We start from the raw sequence: 16,187 nt of genomic DNA on the forward strand, positions 1-16,187 counted from the left end.
TGAACCTGGTGAGGCAGGCAATGGCTTAGTCATCTGATATCATGAGGGGTGCGACTGCGTACGCTAGTCCCGATTGGGTCAGATATTGTTCGCGGCCAATCAATGCATGTTTATCTGGATTAGTCACTTATCGAGCCACTTGAAGTGTACGATAATATTGCTGTATCGTAGATGGCATGGTTGTAAGATCAATTATAATGCTATAGATGTTATACTTATGTTATTAATGCTATTTCCAATTTAATCCATGCTGTGACTGTTCTGGTATGCAGTGCTGACAGCGGCATAACCAGCAGCCCGTGACCCCAGCGGAGATCCGCCCCTGAGCCAAAAATGGAATCCGCGATGATCTCCCCCAACATCCGTTCCTGTTGCTCTCCGCACTCCGTCCTTTCGGTGTCTCCCCTCGTCCTTTGTCTTTGAGGGGTTGCACTGCGCAATGCTAGTGCTAAGATGACTCTTTCAGTACTCTCGTGGCTTCGGAGATTATACTCCCTTGATACTCTAGATACCCGCCTTACTACCTCTTCTACTACTCCGCCCAAAGCTGCCGCGGGTCACACGCGAGCTCCCTCCGCCAGAGATGCCCGTGCCATTGCGATTGCGCGCAATGCTCCTCCTCCGAAATGGCGAACTTTTGAGTTCTACATCTACTATGTGATCTTCTTGATCGCTGTGCCGTTGATGTTCATCACGGCCATTGGGGTATCGCAAGGTAAGCCTGGACCGCTTTTCTGTTGTAAGAGGAGCAGCTATGCTGACTTGATGTTGTAGAGAGCCATCCTTCGTATCCGACTTACGCTCATTTGCTGTCGCCTGGCTGGATACCTGGACGTCAAGTTGTAAGTAATTTTGTTCAGTTGCTCTGTATCAGATGCTAACTTCTTTGTTCTGCTAGGACAACTCCGATGACCAGTATTCCTCGTTCCGCGATAACATACCATACCTGTTGCTGCTACTAGTCGGACACCCATTGCTTCGCCGCCTATACAACAGCTATGTACGCCCAGTCGCTGGAGATATCGGGCCTTCAAAGGCTTCTCCGGCAGTTCTTGCTGCGGATGCTCGTCTCAACCAGCGGATAAGCTTCGACTTCTATTTCGCGCTTGTCTTCATAACAGCCCTTCACGGTGTTTCCGCGCTGAAGGTCCTCGCAATCCTATATGTGAACTACAAAATCTCCAAGAATCTCCCCAGGAAGTACATCCCTGCGGCAACTTGGTTGTTCAATATTGGAACGCTGCTTGCGAATGAACTCTGTTCCGGCTACCATTTGGAATGGGTGGCTTCTTTGTTCGTGTCTCCGAGTAGTGCAGACAAGGAAGCGCCCTTGATACTCTGGGGTCGCTACCTTGATGGTTTTGGTGGTATTATGCCCCGATGGGAGATTCTCTTCAACATTACGATCCTTCGATTGATTAGTTTCAACATGGATTACTATTGGAGCCTCGACTACCCCGCTGCCAGTCCCATTGAAGTAAGTCCATTCCCCTGCGGTACGGGACCCAAGCTGACAGAGATAAGAAGAAACAAGTCGATCCTGCAGCACTGTCAGAGCGTGACCGTGTCAGTATCCCCGCGGAACCAATTGCATTCAATGGGCGCTATTACCTTGCCTATGTTCTCTACGCTCCGCTGTACTTGACGGGCCCTATTTTGACCTTCAACGACTACATCTCCCAGCAAAGATACGCACCTCCATCTCTTACGCGGACCCGAACAGTACTCTACGGTGTCCGTTTCTTCCTGACACTACTCGCCATGGAGCTCATACTTCATTTCATCTACGCCGTGGCTATCTCGAAGGCGTCCCCCGACTGGTCCCTGTACACAGCTGGCGAACTCAGCATGTTGGCATACTTCAATCTGCACATCATCTGGCTTAAACTTCTGATTCCATGGCGGTTCTTCCGTTTCTGGGCATTAGTCGACGGAATTGACCCGACCGAAAACATGATACGTTGCGTTTCGAACAACTACTCTCCCTCCTCCTTCTGGCGCGCATGGCACCGCTCCTTCAATCGTTGGATTGTGCGCTATCTCTACGTGCCCCTAGGTGGAGGCAGCAGAGGAAGTGCCGACCGCGGCAAATCTTCCGGTATCTACGCCAAGGCCCGCCAGATCTTCAACACGCTTATTGTCTTCACCTTTGTTGCTCTCTGGCATGACATCAACCCTCGTCTCCTCATGTGGGGCTGGCTTATAACCCTCTTCGTTCTGCCCGAAGTCATCGGCAGACTACTGTTCCCAGCCAACAAATGGCGTTCCCACCCGACAGCGTACCGTGTCCTTTGTGGAGTTGGAGCAGTCGGCAATGTTCTAATGATGATGATCGCGAACTTGGTCGGATTCGCGTTAGGGTTGGATGGATTGGAGGGCCTTTTGGCTGGTATGTTAGGGTCCTGGGCCGGCATCATCTACCTCATCTCAGCGTGTTGTGCTCTGTTCGTGGGAGTGCAGGTTATGTTTGAGATTCGTGAAGAGGAAGCACGGGCTGGTATTGACTTGAAATATTGATTCTATCTGTGAATATTATACAGCACTTGCTTAGACGCATTGCTAGATTTGGAATAGCATAATTAGTTGCATCTAATAGGGTATCAAAATGTTCATATAGCCCGCATCAGCGCGGGCTTCCACTAGTAGGAGTATGCACCATGCTCTGGGGAGCGGCTCGAGAGCTTCCGCCAAAGATCCAGTAGTGGTGTTCTGAGTGTAGACTCAAAGGCTGATAGTGCAGTACTGTCTGAACACTACCACCTTCTTTACTCCCTAGTCATATTATCCCCCAAAATTACCTCCCCTCATCTGCGACTAGAAAAACGCCCCGCACCTCGAATCCTCATGCACCTTATAACACCCCAACCCACAAGTCCTCAAATGACAATTCTTGCACCGAATCTTCCCCCAATACCCACACATACAGCAGAAATACCGCGGTGACTTCCTCGCGATCGGCGGGCCAGCGCGCGATGCATGATACGTCAACGGCGGTTCTGCGAGCAAAGCCTGCATGATACGTTCCGAGGGCGCGGACGGAATATATGATTTCAAGAGGGGGTCGTTGTCGTGTTCGGATTTGATTAGTTCATGGGGGTTTTGCTGCTCTTCCTCTTTCTCCCCTTTCTCCTCCTTCGATTCGGTATTGTCTTTGTCTTGGGGTTGGTCTCTGTCCTGTGCTGGTGTTTCTGTTTCTGTTTCGGCGGCGGTGGTTACTGTTGAGGCGCGGGAGGAGGTCGGGGCTGTGGAGGAGGGGCGTTGTTGTTGTGCTTTGCGATTACTGCGCGAGGAGGTATCGGGTTTAGGTGTTGGTGCTGCTGTTAAGGGCGTTGAGCTGCGCCGAGAGGTAGAGCCTGGTTTGGTGATTTTGTTGATGGAGGGGCGGTGCGAGGAGGTGGAGGATTGTTGTTGTTGGGTTTGCTGGGTGGATGCTTGCTGCGCTAGAGCGGCTTCTTCGTCGTCGAGGTAGTTGCGGAAGGTCTTTTGGGATTGTAGGATTCGGCGGACGTTTGAGGTCACTTTGCCTCTTGTGCCTGGAGAGGAGGGTATTGTAGGTTAGCATGTGTGTTCCGTGAACGTAGGATGTGTGTGTGTGTGTGTGTATGGCATACCTCGACCAGACGCATCCTTCTGTTTTACTGGAATTGAGATTTGCACGTCCCGGTGGTTCTCGCGATCCAGCTCCGCGAGATGTCGAACGATGGCATTGTTCTGTCGTGAGGAGAGGTCCGCTCGGCCTGGATCGCGGATTCCGCGTTTGCGGCCGATGGCGGGTGTAATGGCGGCTTTGGCTGGGTCGAAACCGCGATCGGGGACGTAGGTCCACCCCGGAGTGGCGTGGGTGGTTGTGCTGTTGGGGATGAGTTCGACGTGATACATATTTAGGAGAGAATGGAGGGCATGATTCGGTTCAGGATGCTAAAGGGCGATGATGGACTTGGATGGGATAGATTTGAATCTCCGCGAAAATGGATGGATGGTTCGAGAGAACGGAGATGATCCCGTGCCCGGGTTTGTCTTGTTTGCAGGGAGCTTTGGCTCGATGACGCCAGCGACTCGCCGCCAACTGGTTGATACACTACTAGATGATTGAAGAAGACATACATGGCTGGTATTAGTGTACATACAGATAGATACTGTTCGTATGCAGCGCCGCTGATTTGATTACGCAATCCTCCGCCGCTGTTTTACTCCTGGCCTTCGCCCGTGCCAGACCCTGCAGTTGCAACTAAACAACATGATTGATGCTAAGACCCGAAGATGAAATTGCGCAGTAGACTAGCAAAAGGGAATAAGTTTGTCGCAGAGTAAGCAAATGAAAGGATTGAATGAACGGGGTAATAACTTCAGCATTAATGAGAATGTTCAAGCCTATTTCTTCTTCTGCAGCTGGTCCACCTTCCTTTCTAGCTCCCCAATGTACGTCTGCAGCTTTTGTGTAGCTCCTTGAAGAGCCTGATTACCTTGTCAGTAGCTCTCACAGTTTTTTTCTGGGAGGAAAGCGCTATACGTACAATGATATCTTCTGTCAGCATCTCGTTCGCGATCCTGTACTCGCCCAGGACATAGAAGTAGACTCCGGCACTGGCAGCAATCGCGCCAGTAAGGAATCCGAACAGGCTAGTTCATGATCAGTAAGCTTATAAATCTTTGAATAAAGCGCAGTCCAGGATAAACCAACCCTCCGCGAAACGCGCCCACGGGCTTCTTCGTAGGCAGAGTGTGCGCCGCTTCCTTCATGAAGGGAGAGACCGAAAAGCTCCGCGCCGGGACAAATGCCGACTTGGTTGCGACGGAGCGCAGGCCGGGCAACATTCTCTTGCACACGTTCATGGTCATAAATTGTTTGACGATCTGCAGTTGCGATTAGCACAGGGCATCGCTAGGCAAAATGATCAGGTTTCTTCTCACGTTGGAAGGAGTTGAAGTTGGGGGCGCCGGGGAGAGCTTGGGATGAGTGACGTTGGCGGTGCTGTTTTGGGCGGAGATTGCGGCTGCTGCCGGCCCAATTATCCACGGCGCATTTTCCGATCTCCTTCACCCCAACTGTGCTGCTGGTTATTGTATTTGCCGCCTACGATTGATCACAAGTACTATTGGTGGCTGGGCGACGTGCGGAGATGCTACTGGATTGTTCCATGGATACGACCTGTTTGATACATACCATTATGCATCTAATGGCACATACTGGAAAAGATAATTCTATCTACTATAGTAAGACAGAGATCGTAGACCTCGTTTGTTACGGACAGCGCGGAGTCTGGCATACAGGCATTGGGTATAATACAAGAGAGGCTCGCTAGGTAACAGGAATTGGAAATAAATGAACGACGCTGTTAGTTGGCCATCGTACTTTCGTTGAACAAGTCCGCTAACAGGTCGTCTCGGCAGACGTCCAACCGCGGATGGCCCATGCTATACGTGCTCTCGAATGCATGAATACTGAGCTGATCAAAGAACGGCCGAAGGACTCGCTCAACAATCTCATCCTTTGCCGTTTCGCGAATCCAGTCAGCAGTTAGGCTTGGCTGTTTCACCCCCTGGCTGAGATCGGCCGTCTCCCCGAGTCCATCCGACGAGGCCGATCCGCGCGCTCCCAAGCTCTGCGAGATTTCGTCCGCGAGTGCCATGGGTTCAAAGCGCTCCGGAGGGTAGACCGCATCTATGGTGTCGGTCACGTAAAGCCATTCGAGAAGTTGAAAGTCATCAGGCGCGAGGATGAGCAGAGTATCCAGCAACTTACACGCTTGTAGCAGCGCATATGGGTTGTACACCTCCTGCTGCTGGCCTACTGAAACCGCCGAGATGGCCTCCTGGAGCTCAGAATTCATCAACGGCCAGAAGGGGGCTAGAGTAGTGGCAGTGCTCTTAAGGGCAAGGGCGCGCAAAACCATGAAAACCTCAGACCTGGTCGTAGAAGATGGGGACGAGGAACTAGTCGCCCCCAACAGATCTTCCAACTTCTGAAGGAGTGCAGGTAGCTCTGCAACAAAGTAGTCAGTGTTGGCTGACAGGATGAGGAGGCTTATCCTGCGGAGATTCAATTGCGCCTTTCGATCCGCTTCTAGACGGGCAGCAGAAGCTCCAACGCCAAACATGATGCCTGCAGTACTTGGCGGAGTGAGTCGGGACATCAACTCAGACATTCGATCTTTGTCGGCGAGCACCCATTGCCGCAAAAGGTTTACCCAGCCGTCTTTCACCAAATCAAGCTGCATTCCGAAGAACTTCGGGTCGTTGAAGGCATCAGAGATATCCTTCTTCCAAATCTTGGAAGCGGCGGGGATTTTTGCTATGTGCTGGAGGAGCGCCATAAAATTCCGACTAACGTTATTCGGAAAGAGGCGTGCGCGAAAGAGTGGCCCGATTATATGAGTAGAGATCCCAGACACCGCGGTGGTAATACGATCCGAATCGCCCAAGGTTGTTGTAAACGCGGGCATAGAGGCCGCAAGAATGCTGAGCAGGTCATCAGGCCCGACATGTGGCAGCGATCCACTGTCATAATCAATAGACGCCCGGCCGAGAAGTGCAGACTCCTGGGAGAGACCCATGGGCTTGCTGGTGAATATCGCCGTCAGAAGACGCAGGAGTACATCCTAAAGTTGTCAGCATAGCCACGTCAAAGTCAAAATTATAGAAACATACTCCTAACTCCTTCCTCATCCGTCGATCTTCTCCGAAGCTCGTATTCTCCAACTTCGCCCCAAGGATCGCTGCGAATTCCACTAATCGCGGAAGGATCTGCCTATGCGGAAAAGGATTGCTCAAAACATCTCGTAAGAAGGTGGTACAATCTGCCCAAATTTCATCCAAAACATCATCGTCAAGTGACCTGGCGTAGGTCACTAGGAAACCTGCTAGCTCAGACTCCGTAAGGCTTGCGGTCAAGGTGGACTTGCGGTTGGGTTCCAATGCGGCGGGGTTAGTTCGCGTGTAGATAGAGTTGAACACTGCTGGTATTGTGATCTTTGGACGAGATCCATCCAGCGTATGGAGCAAACTGATGATCAAAGACGAAGTGTCGCTGTCTGACTTCGTCCATACCTCTACCGCAGTTTCAAGACATTCAAGTGCCTCGGCCGTAAACAAGTGTTCCAATATCCGACGCGATCTATTCCTCATGCGCAAGGATGTATATTGGAAAGATGCCAACGATTCCGGGTCTTGGGGGAGTGTGCTTCGTTCTACCGCGCCCCACGACCATATCGTAAAACAAAGTCGCACGGCGTCCTGGAAGCAAAGCAAAACGGTGAGGCGGTTATTGGCCGCGCTTGACCGAGCATGACTCTGTTCAGACGCGAAGACTCCCGAGACCATGTTTCCAAAGAACCCATGATTCTGGTCCGGGCTCTTGGCAGCCGGTACATTTGCTTCTTCCGACAGCAGACGCTCGTGGGCAGTTGCGATGCAAGTCTCGAGACCGGTGAGTAGAGCGATCGTAGCGTGTTCAGAGCGATCTTCAGGCCAACCCTCGGTGCGCTTGAAAGATAGCTGAAGACTTGCATACGCCAGTTGAATTTCCTTACAAAAGCATTCCACTAACATCAGAATTATCTGGAATATGGATCCTGCATAGAGCGGAAGTACTTCGCAAAGCAGTATCGTCCACCTCTCCACTATCTCCCTGGAGTTTGGAGAGCTTATGCCTTTTAGAAGGCATTCCAATAGTTGCTGAGGGGGCTGGGGTAGAGGTGGCAATGCCAGAGACTTATCAGGTTTGTCGCTTGTGAAAGATAAGATAGAAGGACTTGTTAGACGCTCTCGAGAGGCAGTCCTTTGATGCTTTGGGCGTGGTGGAGGTGGTGGCAGGTACGCTTGAGCAAATCGAACCTTCAGCGCTGCGAGAAGAGTGTCGATAAGTGCTGCTTGAATACCGACACTACCACCGTTATCAAGCACGCTGGACAGCCTATCGACCAGGAAGGAGTCAATTCCAGATTCGGCCACCTCCTCGGCCCCGGGACCAAGTAGAAGTTGACGCATCACAAGCAGCGCAGTTTGTTGCAGTTTGATCTCATCCATGCCCTGATGAGCAGCTGTCGTATGCCCGCTAACCACTCTGAGAGAGGCCTGGAAAATGACTGCATGAAGACTCTGGGCTCCAGCGTTATCTGCAACTATCGTCAGAAGTCTGGTCATAGAAATGCTTGTTAGAACCAACCTTCAGATGTTGGAGTATCCTTGTGCTTCTCCGTCTGTACCAACGTCTGTGTGAGCAAGCTGATCCACCCATTATGTGAAAGCGTTGATATGAGATTGGATATTGTCTGTAGTAGATAGCTGCACTCTCTGTAGTCGTCTGGAGATACAGTGGGATTCGCAGTGTCTGGCTCTGCGTTTTCAGACTGCTGGAATAGATGATCAAGCCTCGAAACTACCATGCGGAAAACTCTATAGAACATAAGCACTTGTTCAAAGCAGAGCTTTCAAATCAAGATCAAACAGTAAAGCAACATGGGAGAGACTGATTTTGGGTGTAAACGTACTTATGTATGGAAGACAGGTCTTCAAGCCAGCGGTGTACGACTTGAGAGGCTTCATTCACGCCCTGATTGAGCAAGTCCAAGACGATAAAGAGAGGGCGCTCGAGCATCGATGACTGGTAAGAGATTCCCAGCTGTGACACATTATGTAGATGCTTCGGAGGGAGCTCGTATGTACCGTGGTGACTGTGAGCCCAGAGAACAAAGTACCTCCCTGCTTGTTCTGCCGACGATGATTGACGATGCCCGTTCGACTTGTCCACCATGAGAGAAGTGATCGCAGCCTCGACCAGATGATCGGCCCATGAAACAGAATGTAAATGCCACAATGAGCGAACTGCCTCGACATGAAACTTAGGGTTCAGCGGCGAAAGATATTGCCATAGCCGGTTGACAAGGGTGGGAATCAAGTCAGATACATCCTCGTAACTGATGTAGTACCCGGGGCTATGGATAAAATACATGCTCGTAATGGCGGATGCAATCGAGGAGATGGCTGCGAAGGAGGCGGTGGATGTCTCCACTTGATCAGCGCGAACACGATCACATAGTGCCAAGTAAAGGCGTCTATCGCGCAGGATCTTTGTTTTTGGAAGCTTCTTCAACATGACAATAAGAAGGCTTATACGTTCATGCATTTGTGTCGCATCGCCGCGGCCATCGAGAGCCTCAATAGCTTGTTCGTAGGCATTCCTGATGATGAGTTCCCCAAGGTGCTTGGGGGCAAATGGAAGCGGCTGAGGATCAAGACTCTGCTTGCTCTGTTCATAAAAGGCATGTATCCTACTCAAAATTTGTGAGCCAGGTACATCGGACTTGGAGCCATCCGCCTTATGGGTATCAGACTTCTTCGCGAACGCCCTCTCAGTGAGTAGGCCCGATAAAGAAGTCATAACACGGGACAGCCCAGTTGCTACGGCACGCAGCCGCTCTTGGTCCAAGTTAGGACTCTTTTCCGGAGAGAGTTCGCTCGATTTGATGATTGTGGCGAGAGTCAGCAAAGGCACATGTGCAAGTACCATGTCCTCTTCGCGCACATTGAAGTTTTCGAGGATGAAATGCGCAAGCTCCAGATTCTTCAGTACCTTGTCGTGCCCTGAGGTCAAGTCCTTGGACTTCCAGTCAATCAGATACAAAAGTTCGGAGAAAATGACGCCGCTTTCCACGCCATCAAAGAAAGAACTGGCACTGCGAAAAACTTCCTCGAACTGAGTTTTTGACGCTTTCGATTCAAAAGCCTGGACACTTCGCATGATCGGCAAGAATACCTCCGGCACAATGTAGCCGCCAACCTCCCATCGGTCCATCAGCGACAGCGATATGCGAAAAGGCCTCGTTTTCTCTGCGGGTACTTCGGTATCTTTCTCGATCATGCCAAGAAGACCGTTCACCAGTGGAGTCAATCCGAATCGACTAAAGTATTCGGAATGTGAAATTTCTTGGGCATCAGGGACCGGTTGAGAAGCGTTATCCGATATAGAATTGCGCGCCTCGAAGGATGGCCGATCATTTGCAGGCTCAGGACCAAGGAGCCAGGCCCATAACCTTCTGTTCAGACTCATGTCTCGTCGAGACACAACCCCCACAGCTGCGAGAATCAGTTTCTGAAGATCATCCTTGGTGATTCTAGCTTGCAAAATAGGTGAGCTCAGGGGTATATGGGTCACTAGCAGATCAAGGAAATTCCGCTGGACAAGGACTTGTTCGTCTGCTAGTCCAGTTGCGAAACACCGTATCAACAAACCGGGTTCCGGCAGGATAACTGAATCCGCTGCCACAGAGATCTCATGAGGTAGATCCTTAGCTTCGCTCACTTCACTTTTGCTCGGCCTGCGATCTGTGATGCCCAGCTTAGGTAGGTAACGGTTCAAGTAGGCAAGTACACCCGAGCGTCGGCTAGGGCTAGTTATGGACGCCAGGAACAAGCACTGCCAAAAGTAGTGACCACTTGGACTAGACTCTGCTTCCTGTTTATATGTATCCATCTTACTCGCGATGTCGCGGAACTTGTTGACGAGTCGCATGGTAGGGTCAAAGTCATCGCTTGTTTCTTCTTCTAACCCTGGCAGGAGGGCCAAAAGGATGGCCTTGAGGGCCGGTCGGATTGCCCATGGTTCGAGATTGCAAATATATGTTTCCACAAGAGACAGAAAGAGGGGCCGGACAGTGAGCGAGGCGAACGTCAAAGTGGGCGCGACACCAGGGAGGTATAAGGGCAGGTCGTGCGACAATCCTTCCGGCTAAGGCACCAAAGGCATACGTTAGCAAGAAGCAAGTAATCAAATTATGCAGGAATCTGAGTGATAAAGGCGAACCTTGATCAGATTGAAAATGTACGTATAGACTTCAAGAGCCTTCTGGTGGACACCGGACGGCAGGGAAGGGTTAAGGCATTGGGAAAGTCGTTTCGCAACCAGTAGTTTGTGAGGCACAATGGGCATGTCCGCAGGATGGGATTGAAGTGCCTATGAAGATAGCCATCAGTAAAGTGCATTACCGCCCCTGGTATATTATGCATCGTACCTTGAGCAAGCGGCTCAGGAAGGAGATGTAATCCGCCCATTCCTGCAAAGCAGTATCGAATAGTGACAGTGCACGTTCAACGGTAGACGCATAACGGCGATAATTCTTATCCTTCTTCAGCGGCTCTAGCAATATCAGAAATATCAGTATGCAGTACAATAAAATCTGTACGACCAAGAGTGACCAACCTTCTTTCCCCCGTAGTCGGGAGCGCGTGAGAGAGCTTTCGGAGCTTGCGGGGGAATTCGACCTCGGAAACGAGCTCGGATCAAGGCTCATGGTGCGATTGTCGGATGATTGATTCTGTCGTGCAAATGTGACTGCAGATCGCGCCTCATCATATCTTGTGCATCGGGCCAAACTGGGGTGGGAGGGCTAGTTTGATCTGGCTGGTTGGAGCTGATGTTGCGAAAGGGCCAGGCGGCCATGTTTCCGTCTATCTGGCGTTGACCCGCCCGCCTTTGGGGAGCTCCGCCGGGAGGCTCCATCTTCTTCCTTCGGTCGCTCAATCTAAACTATGCTTGTTTCCTCCTCCCGCCCGCCGTGGTCGCATCGCGGCCTTGCAAACTCCCACCATGCGACATATCCCTCTTAATGTCTATGGCGTCTGTCAACTTATTTTACAAAGCTAGGATATTTGTCTTTGCTACAGACTCAATTTCTAGATGATCCCTGCTAGAAAGTGGCTGAGGCAACTTCCGGTGCGCGCAAGCTGAGAGTATGGATTCGACGGACCCCGGTCCGTCGCAGGACACCCCCGATCATGGCATTACGCAAGCGCCGACTCCCCAAAACGACGACACGCCATCGTCCGAACAAGCGACTACGAGATCTACAGAATCTCCTGGCGGTGACCACAGCACCGTTTTCGATGAACGGCCACCGCCCCTTCCCCCGCGCCCAGGCACATTGAATCTGTTGGATGAAGGAGGGGCATCTCTCCGGGTACCGCGGCAACCTGCACAACCGGCTCTCCAGTCCAGGGCTACAACGGCAGTATCTCTCCCAGACGTTGCTTCGCAAGATACAGGGAAGGATACTTTGGCTGTGCGCAATTTACAGGGCGCACTGAAGGCTAAGGCGAGCCTTAGCCACTTAGCCAGCCCAAGAGGAAGCGAAGCCGGCGATACTGCTAGTATCAGGAGCACAATACCTCAAGGAGATTTAGGCGACGTCGAAAATGTCTTCGGTGACTTTCTGGCAACGGAGCCTGGTCTTATTCGCCAGCCTAACACGGGACTCTTGCAATTTCCGGAGTTCCAAGCTGACGACGTAGAAGACGATTTTGCCTCGGAGTTTGAGCCAGTTGGAGACGTCGGCGAAGAAGGGGAGAACGAAGGTATGCATAGTTCGCAGGTAACGGACCTTGCATTCGCTAACCAACAAACCCGTGCAGAACTGGTTCTGGAAAATTGGAAGTCGAAACGCAAACACTACATTATCCTTTCAGCTGCTGGCAAACCGATATGGACGCGACATGGTGACGGTGGTCTGATATCGACCTATGTTGGCGTCATTCAGACTATCATCTCGTTCTATGAAGATTCCAAAGACCGTCTAAGCAGTTTCTCTGCCGGTGATACAAAGTTCGTGGTGGTCAACAAGGGGCCTTTGTACCTGGCTGCGATCAGTCGCATGCTTGAGAGTGAAACGCAGCTCAAACTTCAGTTGGAAGCCCTGTACATGCAAATCTTGTCTACTTTGACCCTTCCGTCCTTAACCCACCTCTTCTCTATCCGCCCTTCTACCGACCTCAAGCGGCCCCTCCAAGGCTCTGAGACGCTTCTATCTACGTTAGCCGACAGCTTTACGAAGGGGTCCCCATCCACGCTGCTTTCCGCATTGGAATGCCTCAAGATCCGCAAGTCTCATAGGCAAGCGATCAATAACACTCTCCTAAAGACCAAGGTCAACGGCCTTCTCTATGGCTTGGTCGTGGCAGGTGGTCGGCTTGTCAGTGTTGTCCGGCCTAAAAAGCATTCTCTGCATCCCGGCGATTTGCAGCTGCTTTTCAACATGATCTTCGAAGCTGAAGCTGTTAAAGCTGGTGGTGGCGAAAGCTGGATTCCCGTGTGCCTACCAGGCTTCAACAGCAGTGGGTACCTCTACATGTATGTCAGCTTCCTCGATCTCCGAGAGGACTCTGGCAATACTGCCGACGATACAACCACGAAAGAGGAGTCTGTTGCCATCATTCTGATAAGCGCCAATAAAGAAAGCTTCTTTGAAATGCAAGGCATGCGCGATGCATTCGTCGAGGTTTGTGACCATGCTTCTTATGAAAATATGCTACCAAGCTAACCTAGTACTTTAACTCACAGCAATTAGAGAAGAATGGCAGTCTCAAAATCATCAGAGAAGCCGTTGACAAGGGCCGCCCCAGCACAACAGACATAGTTCCAGGGACCGTCCTGCACCACTTCCTTTACAAGTCACGGGCCAACGTACAATTCACCATGTCCGCGTATGACCCCGAATTTGCCTCGGTATCCCGACGTCGCAGGTACGCACAACCCTTTATTCTCGCTTTCGCTGAGTATGGAATCCTAATACTGACGATGACAATGTCTTCAGGCTGATGTCCACCTATAATAACCTACATGCAAGCATCCATGCTAAACACACCCATGTCAAGATTCACCACTGTGTCTCGCAATCCTCCAGCTCATTTGCGTGGGTAACACCAGTGTTCGAATTTTATTGCGTGGCAAATGCAAATGCGAACCGGAATGCATTGGCGCAGAGCGCAAGCAAGATAATAGAATGGGTGCATCAAGAAGAGGAGAGACTTTTCATCATTGGCGGTGCGGTAAGTTATGCAACGGCTCTTTATCCAGTTGAAAACAGTGACTAACAGTCAATTACCAGGTATTTTGAATCATTTCTGGCCCTGCATTGATAGAGGTATATACAGTTTTCTTGAAATATGTTCTGGTCAAAGACGTCTAGTACAAACTCGCCAAAGTGCATCCGATATCATCTCAAGCTAAGGCTACATAAGACTTTCCTATATGACAAAGATACACCTAATGCATCTATACACAAGACCATGCATATCATGATCCAGTAACCAAAGTCCATCCCTCTAATCAATGGTATCCTCCCTCAGAGCAAACAGCTGCTGAATCAGCTCATCTGACTTGCTGCGAATGGCATTATGATACATAACGTTCGTGATGAACTGCTTGGCACCCTTGATCTTGGCTGCAGTATTCTGCGCATGATCAAAGTGGACATACATATCATCTATGTACGTGGCCGCGTAGACAGGAACCTCGTTCCGTGCTAGCTGGGCTTCATCGTAAAGCGCCGGCCAGTCTTCCGTCGAGGCGAGGATGTCTGCCGCATCTCGAACCTGGCTGAGTTCTGTGTAGGAGTCGAACATGTCTTTGTAGACCTGTATTCATGCGAGTTAGTATTGTTGATTGGATTGATGGTCGGAGCAAGGAAGTTGGGGTACTTGCCATTTCACCAGTGAAGAGGATCTTAGACTTGTTGGCGTCGATTTGAAAATCCGGGTTGGAGGCGCGTAGTCTATCTGCGGACCAGTTGGACGGTTTACTGTCATGGCGATGTTGTCAGCTCGTGCGAATATAGGTGGGGTAATTGTTGGTAGTGACTCACCCCTGGCAGTAGATAGCCTCATGTAGAATAGCGTAGATGATGTTGTTGTCCATGCCGCCGAAACTGTCAATAGAGGTGAGTGTAGGGTGGGTGAGGAAGCCGAAGACATCCAGGTCGTTCCAGGCACGTAGTACGAGGTCTATGTCGTGTTAGTGAGGGTTAAAGATATGATATCGATTCCGGGACCCATTACCATGGATGCTGTCAAGACCACCTGTGGGATGTTAGTAAAAAGGATCGGAGAATAATCGCTTCAGAAGTACTTACCGTGCATGCCAAACAGGATGCCCATTTGCTGGAATCGCTCCGGGGTCAGTGTTCCTGTAGGCAGAGCGACCTCGTTGTCTTCCAGGTATTGGATAATTTGCTTGACTCTTTCGACGTCTTCGGGGAACTTGGCGTAGTATGCCTTGTTCCTTTCGATGACCTTTTCTGTACGGGTTTAGCTCATCATGCACTAAATGGATCAAAGTAGATTGCTTACCGTATGTACGTGCATACACAGGATCGGGATTATCAACGAGGGGAGGAAGACCACCGCAGATAAAAGCCTCAGCCAGTCCTTCCGGGCTTGTAGTGAAAAAAGGTTAGTATATTGCTGAATCCTATAAAGACTGGGCCAGACATACAACATGGAAAGGTAAGTCACGGCGCAGAAACCACCAAAGCTTTGGCCAATAATGCTCCATTTCCGCTTATCCTCGGGGTAATCGGTCATCAGACAACGGCGAACAGCCTCGCAGTCACGCACAATGTTGTCTGCGCGGAAGTTCTTCATGTACTCTGCTTGTTTGATGGCATTGCCTTGCCGAGCAAGGGTGCCCGCTGTGACGGTGGAGCTGAGACCGGTGCCACGTTGATCGAGGAACAAGACCTATTTGGTGAGAAAGGAACCCCTTAAAATATACTACTGTTCAGTAGGTTTATATACCTGATAACCCTTTTCGAGGACTGTTCCAATCCAGCCATACTCTTGCGGGGGGCGGCATCCCATTCCAGGGCCACCCTGCAAGTACACCAGGAACGGCAACTGCTTGTCGTCCTTGGGGGTCTCACTTGGCTCAGCAGGCGTTACCAGACGACGTACACTGCGGGCAAACAGTCTCAGAGTGCCATCATTGGGCTTGTTGTAATTGAGAGGCACATCGAAGAACAACTCAGCCACCCGGAGCCTGCCTGGATAACCCCACCTGTCATTAGCGTGACATTTTTCCTTAAAACCGGGAAGCCATACGCACCGGGAATATTATGAAAGCGCCGATCGATCAACTTGGCAGCCATTGTCGTGGCACTTTTAGCTATGGGGTCTATGGGATTGCGGATGTCTTGAATTCCCTACGAAGCGAATTGAGGTGGTGTGACGGGCAGATGGGCAGATGGGTCCAACTGCCGCCGGCGGAGTCTCAGTGCCATTTACTAGCCTCCGCTTTGGGAGAAGCTGTAAACTGTAACGGTATCTTCTCCTCACAATACGGTATGCTGAGCCGCGATTAAGCTTCCCGTCAAAATCACTCCTTTCAGTATTAGGATTTGTTCTTTCTCCACCATTTCTTA

The 16,187-nt window shown here is 50.7% G+C and overlaps 6 protein-coding genes across 6 annotated transcripts; 2 read left to right on the plus strand and 4 right to left on the minus strand.

Moving 5' to 3' along the window:
* Positions 1 to 453: 453 nt before the first annotated feature.
* BO88DRAFT_416534 (putative glycerol:H+ symporter (Gup1)) lies at positions 454 to 2,517 on the plus strand (the record flags this gene model as incomplete). The annotated part of the gene is made up of 4 exons (XM_025708258.1): positions 454 to 715; positions 775 to 842; positions 899 to 1,477; positions 1,528 to 2,517. The coding sequence occupies 4 exons, from the start codon at positions 454 to 456 to the stop codon at positions 2,515 to 2,517; spliced, it is 1,899 nt and encodes a 632-aa protein (XP_025561369.1).
* Positions 2,518 to 2,519: 2 nt separating this feature from the next.
* Positions 2,520 to 3,942, minus strand: BO88DRAFT_405995 (putative HIT finger domain protein). The gene is made up of 2 exons (XM_025707043.1): positions 3,612 to 3,942; positions 2,520 to 3,533 (listed from the first exon to the last, which is right to left on the minus strand). The coding sequence occupies exons 1-2, from the start codon at positions 3,877 to 3,879 to the stop codon at positions 2,815 to 2,817; spliced, it is 987 nt and encodes a 328-aa protein (XP_025561370.1). The 5' UTR covers positions 3,880 to 3,942; the 3' UTR covers positions 2,520 to 2,814.
* Positions 3,943 to 4,214: 272 nt separating this feature from the next.
* On the minus strand, positions 4,215 to 5,110 carry BO88DRAFT_75122 (uncharacterized protein). The gene is made up of 5 exons (XM_025713103.1): positions 4,912 to 5,110; positions 4,682 to 4,854; positions 4,515 to 4,620; positions 4,346 to 4,455; positions 4,215 to 4,278 (listed from the first exon to the last, which is right to left on the minus strand). The coding sequence occupies exons 2-4, from the start codon at positions 4,837 to 4,839 to the stop codon at positions 4,372 to 4,374; spliced, it is 348 nt and encodes a 115-aa protein (XP_025561371.1). The 5' UTR covers positions 4,840 to 4,854; positions 4,912 to 5,110; the 3' UTR covers positions 4,215 to 4,278; positions 4,346 to 4,371.
* A 110-nt stretch (positions 5,111 to 5,220) lies between these two features.
* Positions 5,221 to 11,403, minus strand: BO88DRAFT_368297 (cellular morphogenesis regulator DopA). The gene is made up of 7 exons (XM_025704106.1): positions 11,198 to 11,403; positions 11,010 to 11,134; positions 10,802 to 10,951; positions 8,490 to 10,726; positions 8,165 to 8,394; positions 6,649 to 8,114; positions 5,221 to 6,599 (listed from the first exon to the last, which is right to left on the minus strand). The coding sequence occupies exons 1-7, from the start codon at positions 11,286 to 11,288 to the stop codon at positions 5,337 to 5,339; spliced, it is 5,562 nt and encodes a 1,853-aa protein (XP_025561372.1). The 5' UTR covers positions 11,289 to 11,403; the 3' UTR covers positions 5,221 to 5,336.
* Positions 11,404 to 11,552: 149 nt separating this feature from the next.
* Positions 11,553 to 14,060, plus strand: BO88DRAFT_368301 (guanine nucleotide exchange factor MON1). Its single transcript, XM_025704107.1, has 4 exons — positions 11,553 to 13,268; positions 13,331 to 13,512; positions 13,584 to 13,818; positions 13,878 to 14,060. The coding sequence occupies exons 1-4, from the start codon at positions 11,730 to 11,732 to the stop codon at positions 13,884 to 13,886; spliced, it is 1,965 nt and encodes a 654-aa protein (XP_025561373.1). The 5' UTR covers positions 11,553 to 11,729; the 3' UTR covers positions 13,887 to 14,060.
* BO88DRAFT_368304 (proline iminopeptidase) lies at positions 13,942 to 16,060 on the minus strand. The gene is made up of 9 exons (XM_025704108.1): positions 15,872 to 16,060; positions 15,565 to 15,809; positions 15,263 to 15,507; positions 15,118 to 15,203; positions 14,901 to 15,065; positions 14,827 to 14,847; positions 14,634 to 14,772; positions 14,474 to 14,570; positions 13,942 to 14,406 (listed from the first exon to the last, which is right to left on the minus strand). The coding sequence occupies exons 1-9, from the start codon at positions 15,912 to 15,914 to the stop codon at positions 14,095 to 14,097; spliced, it is 1,353 nt and encodes a 450-aa protein (XP_025561374.1). The 5' UTR covers positions 15,915 to 16,060; the 3' UTR covers positions 13,942 to 14,094.
* Positions 16,061 to 16,187: the final 127 nt, after the last annotated feature.

Source organism: Aspergillus vadensis (genome assembly GCF_003184925.1).
Source record: "Aspergillus vadensis CBS 113365 unplaced genomic scaffold BO88scaffold_16, whole genome shotgun sequence".
Lineage (NCBI taxonomy): Eukaryota > Fungi > Ascomycota > Eurotiomycetes > Eurotiales > Aspergillaceae > Aspergillus > Aspergillus vadensis.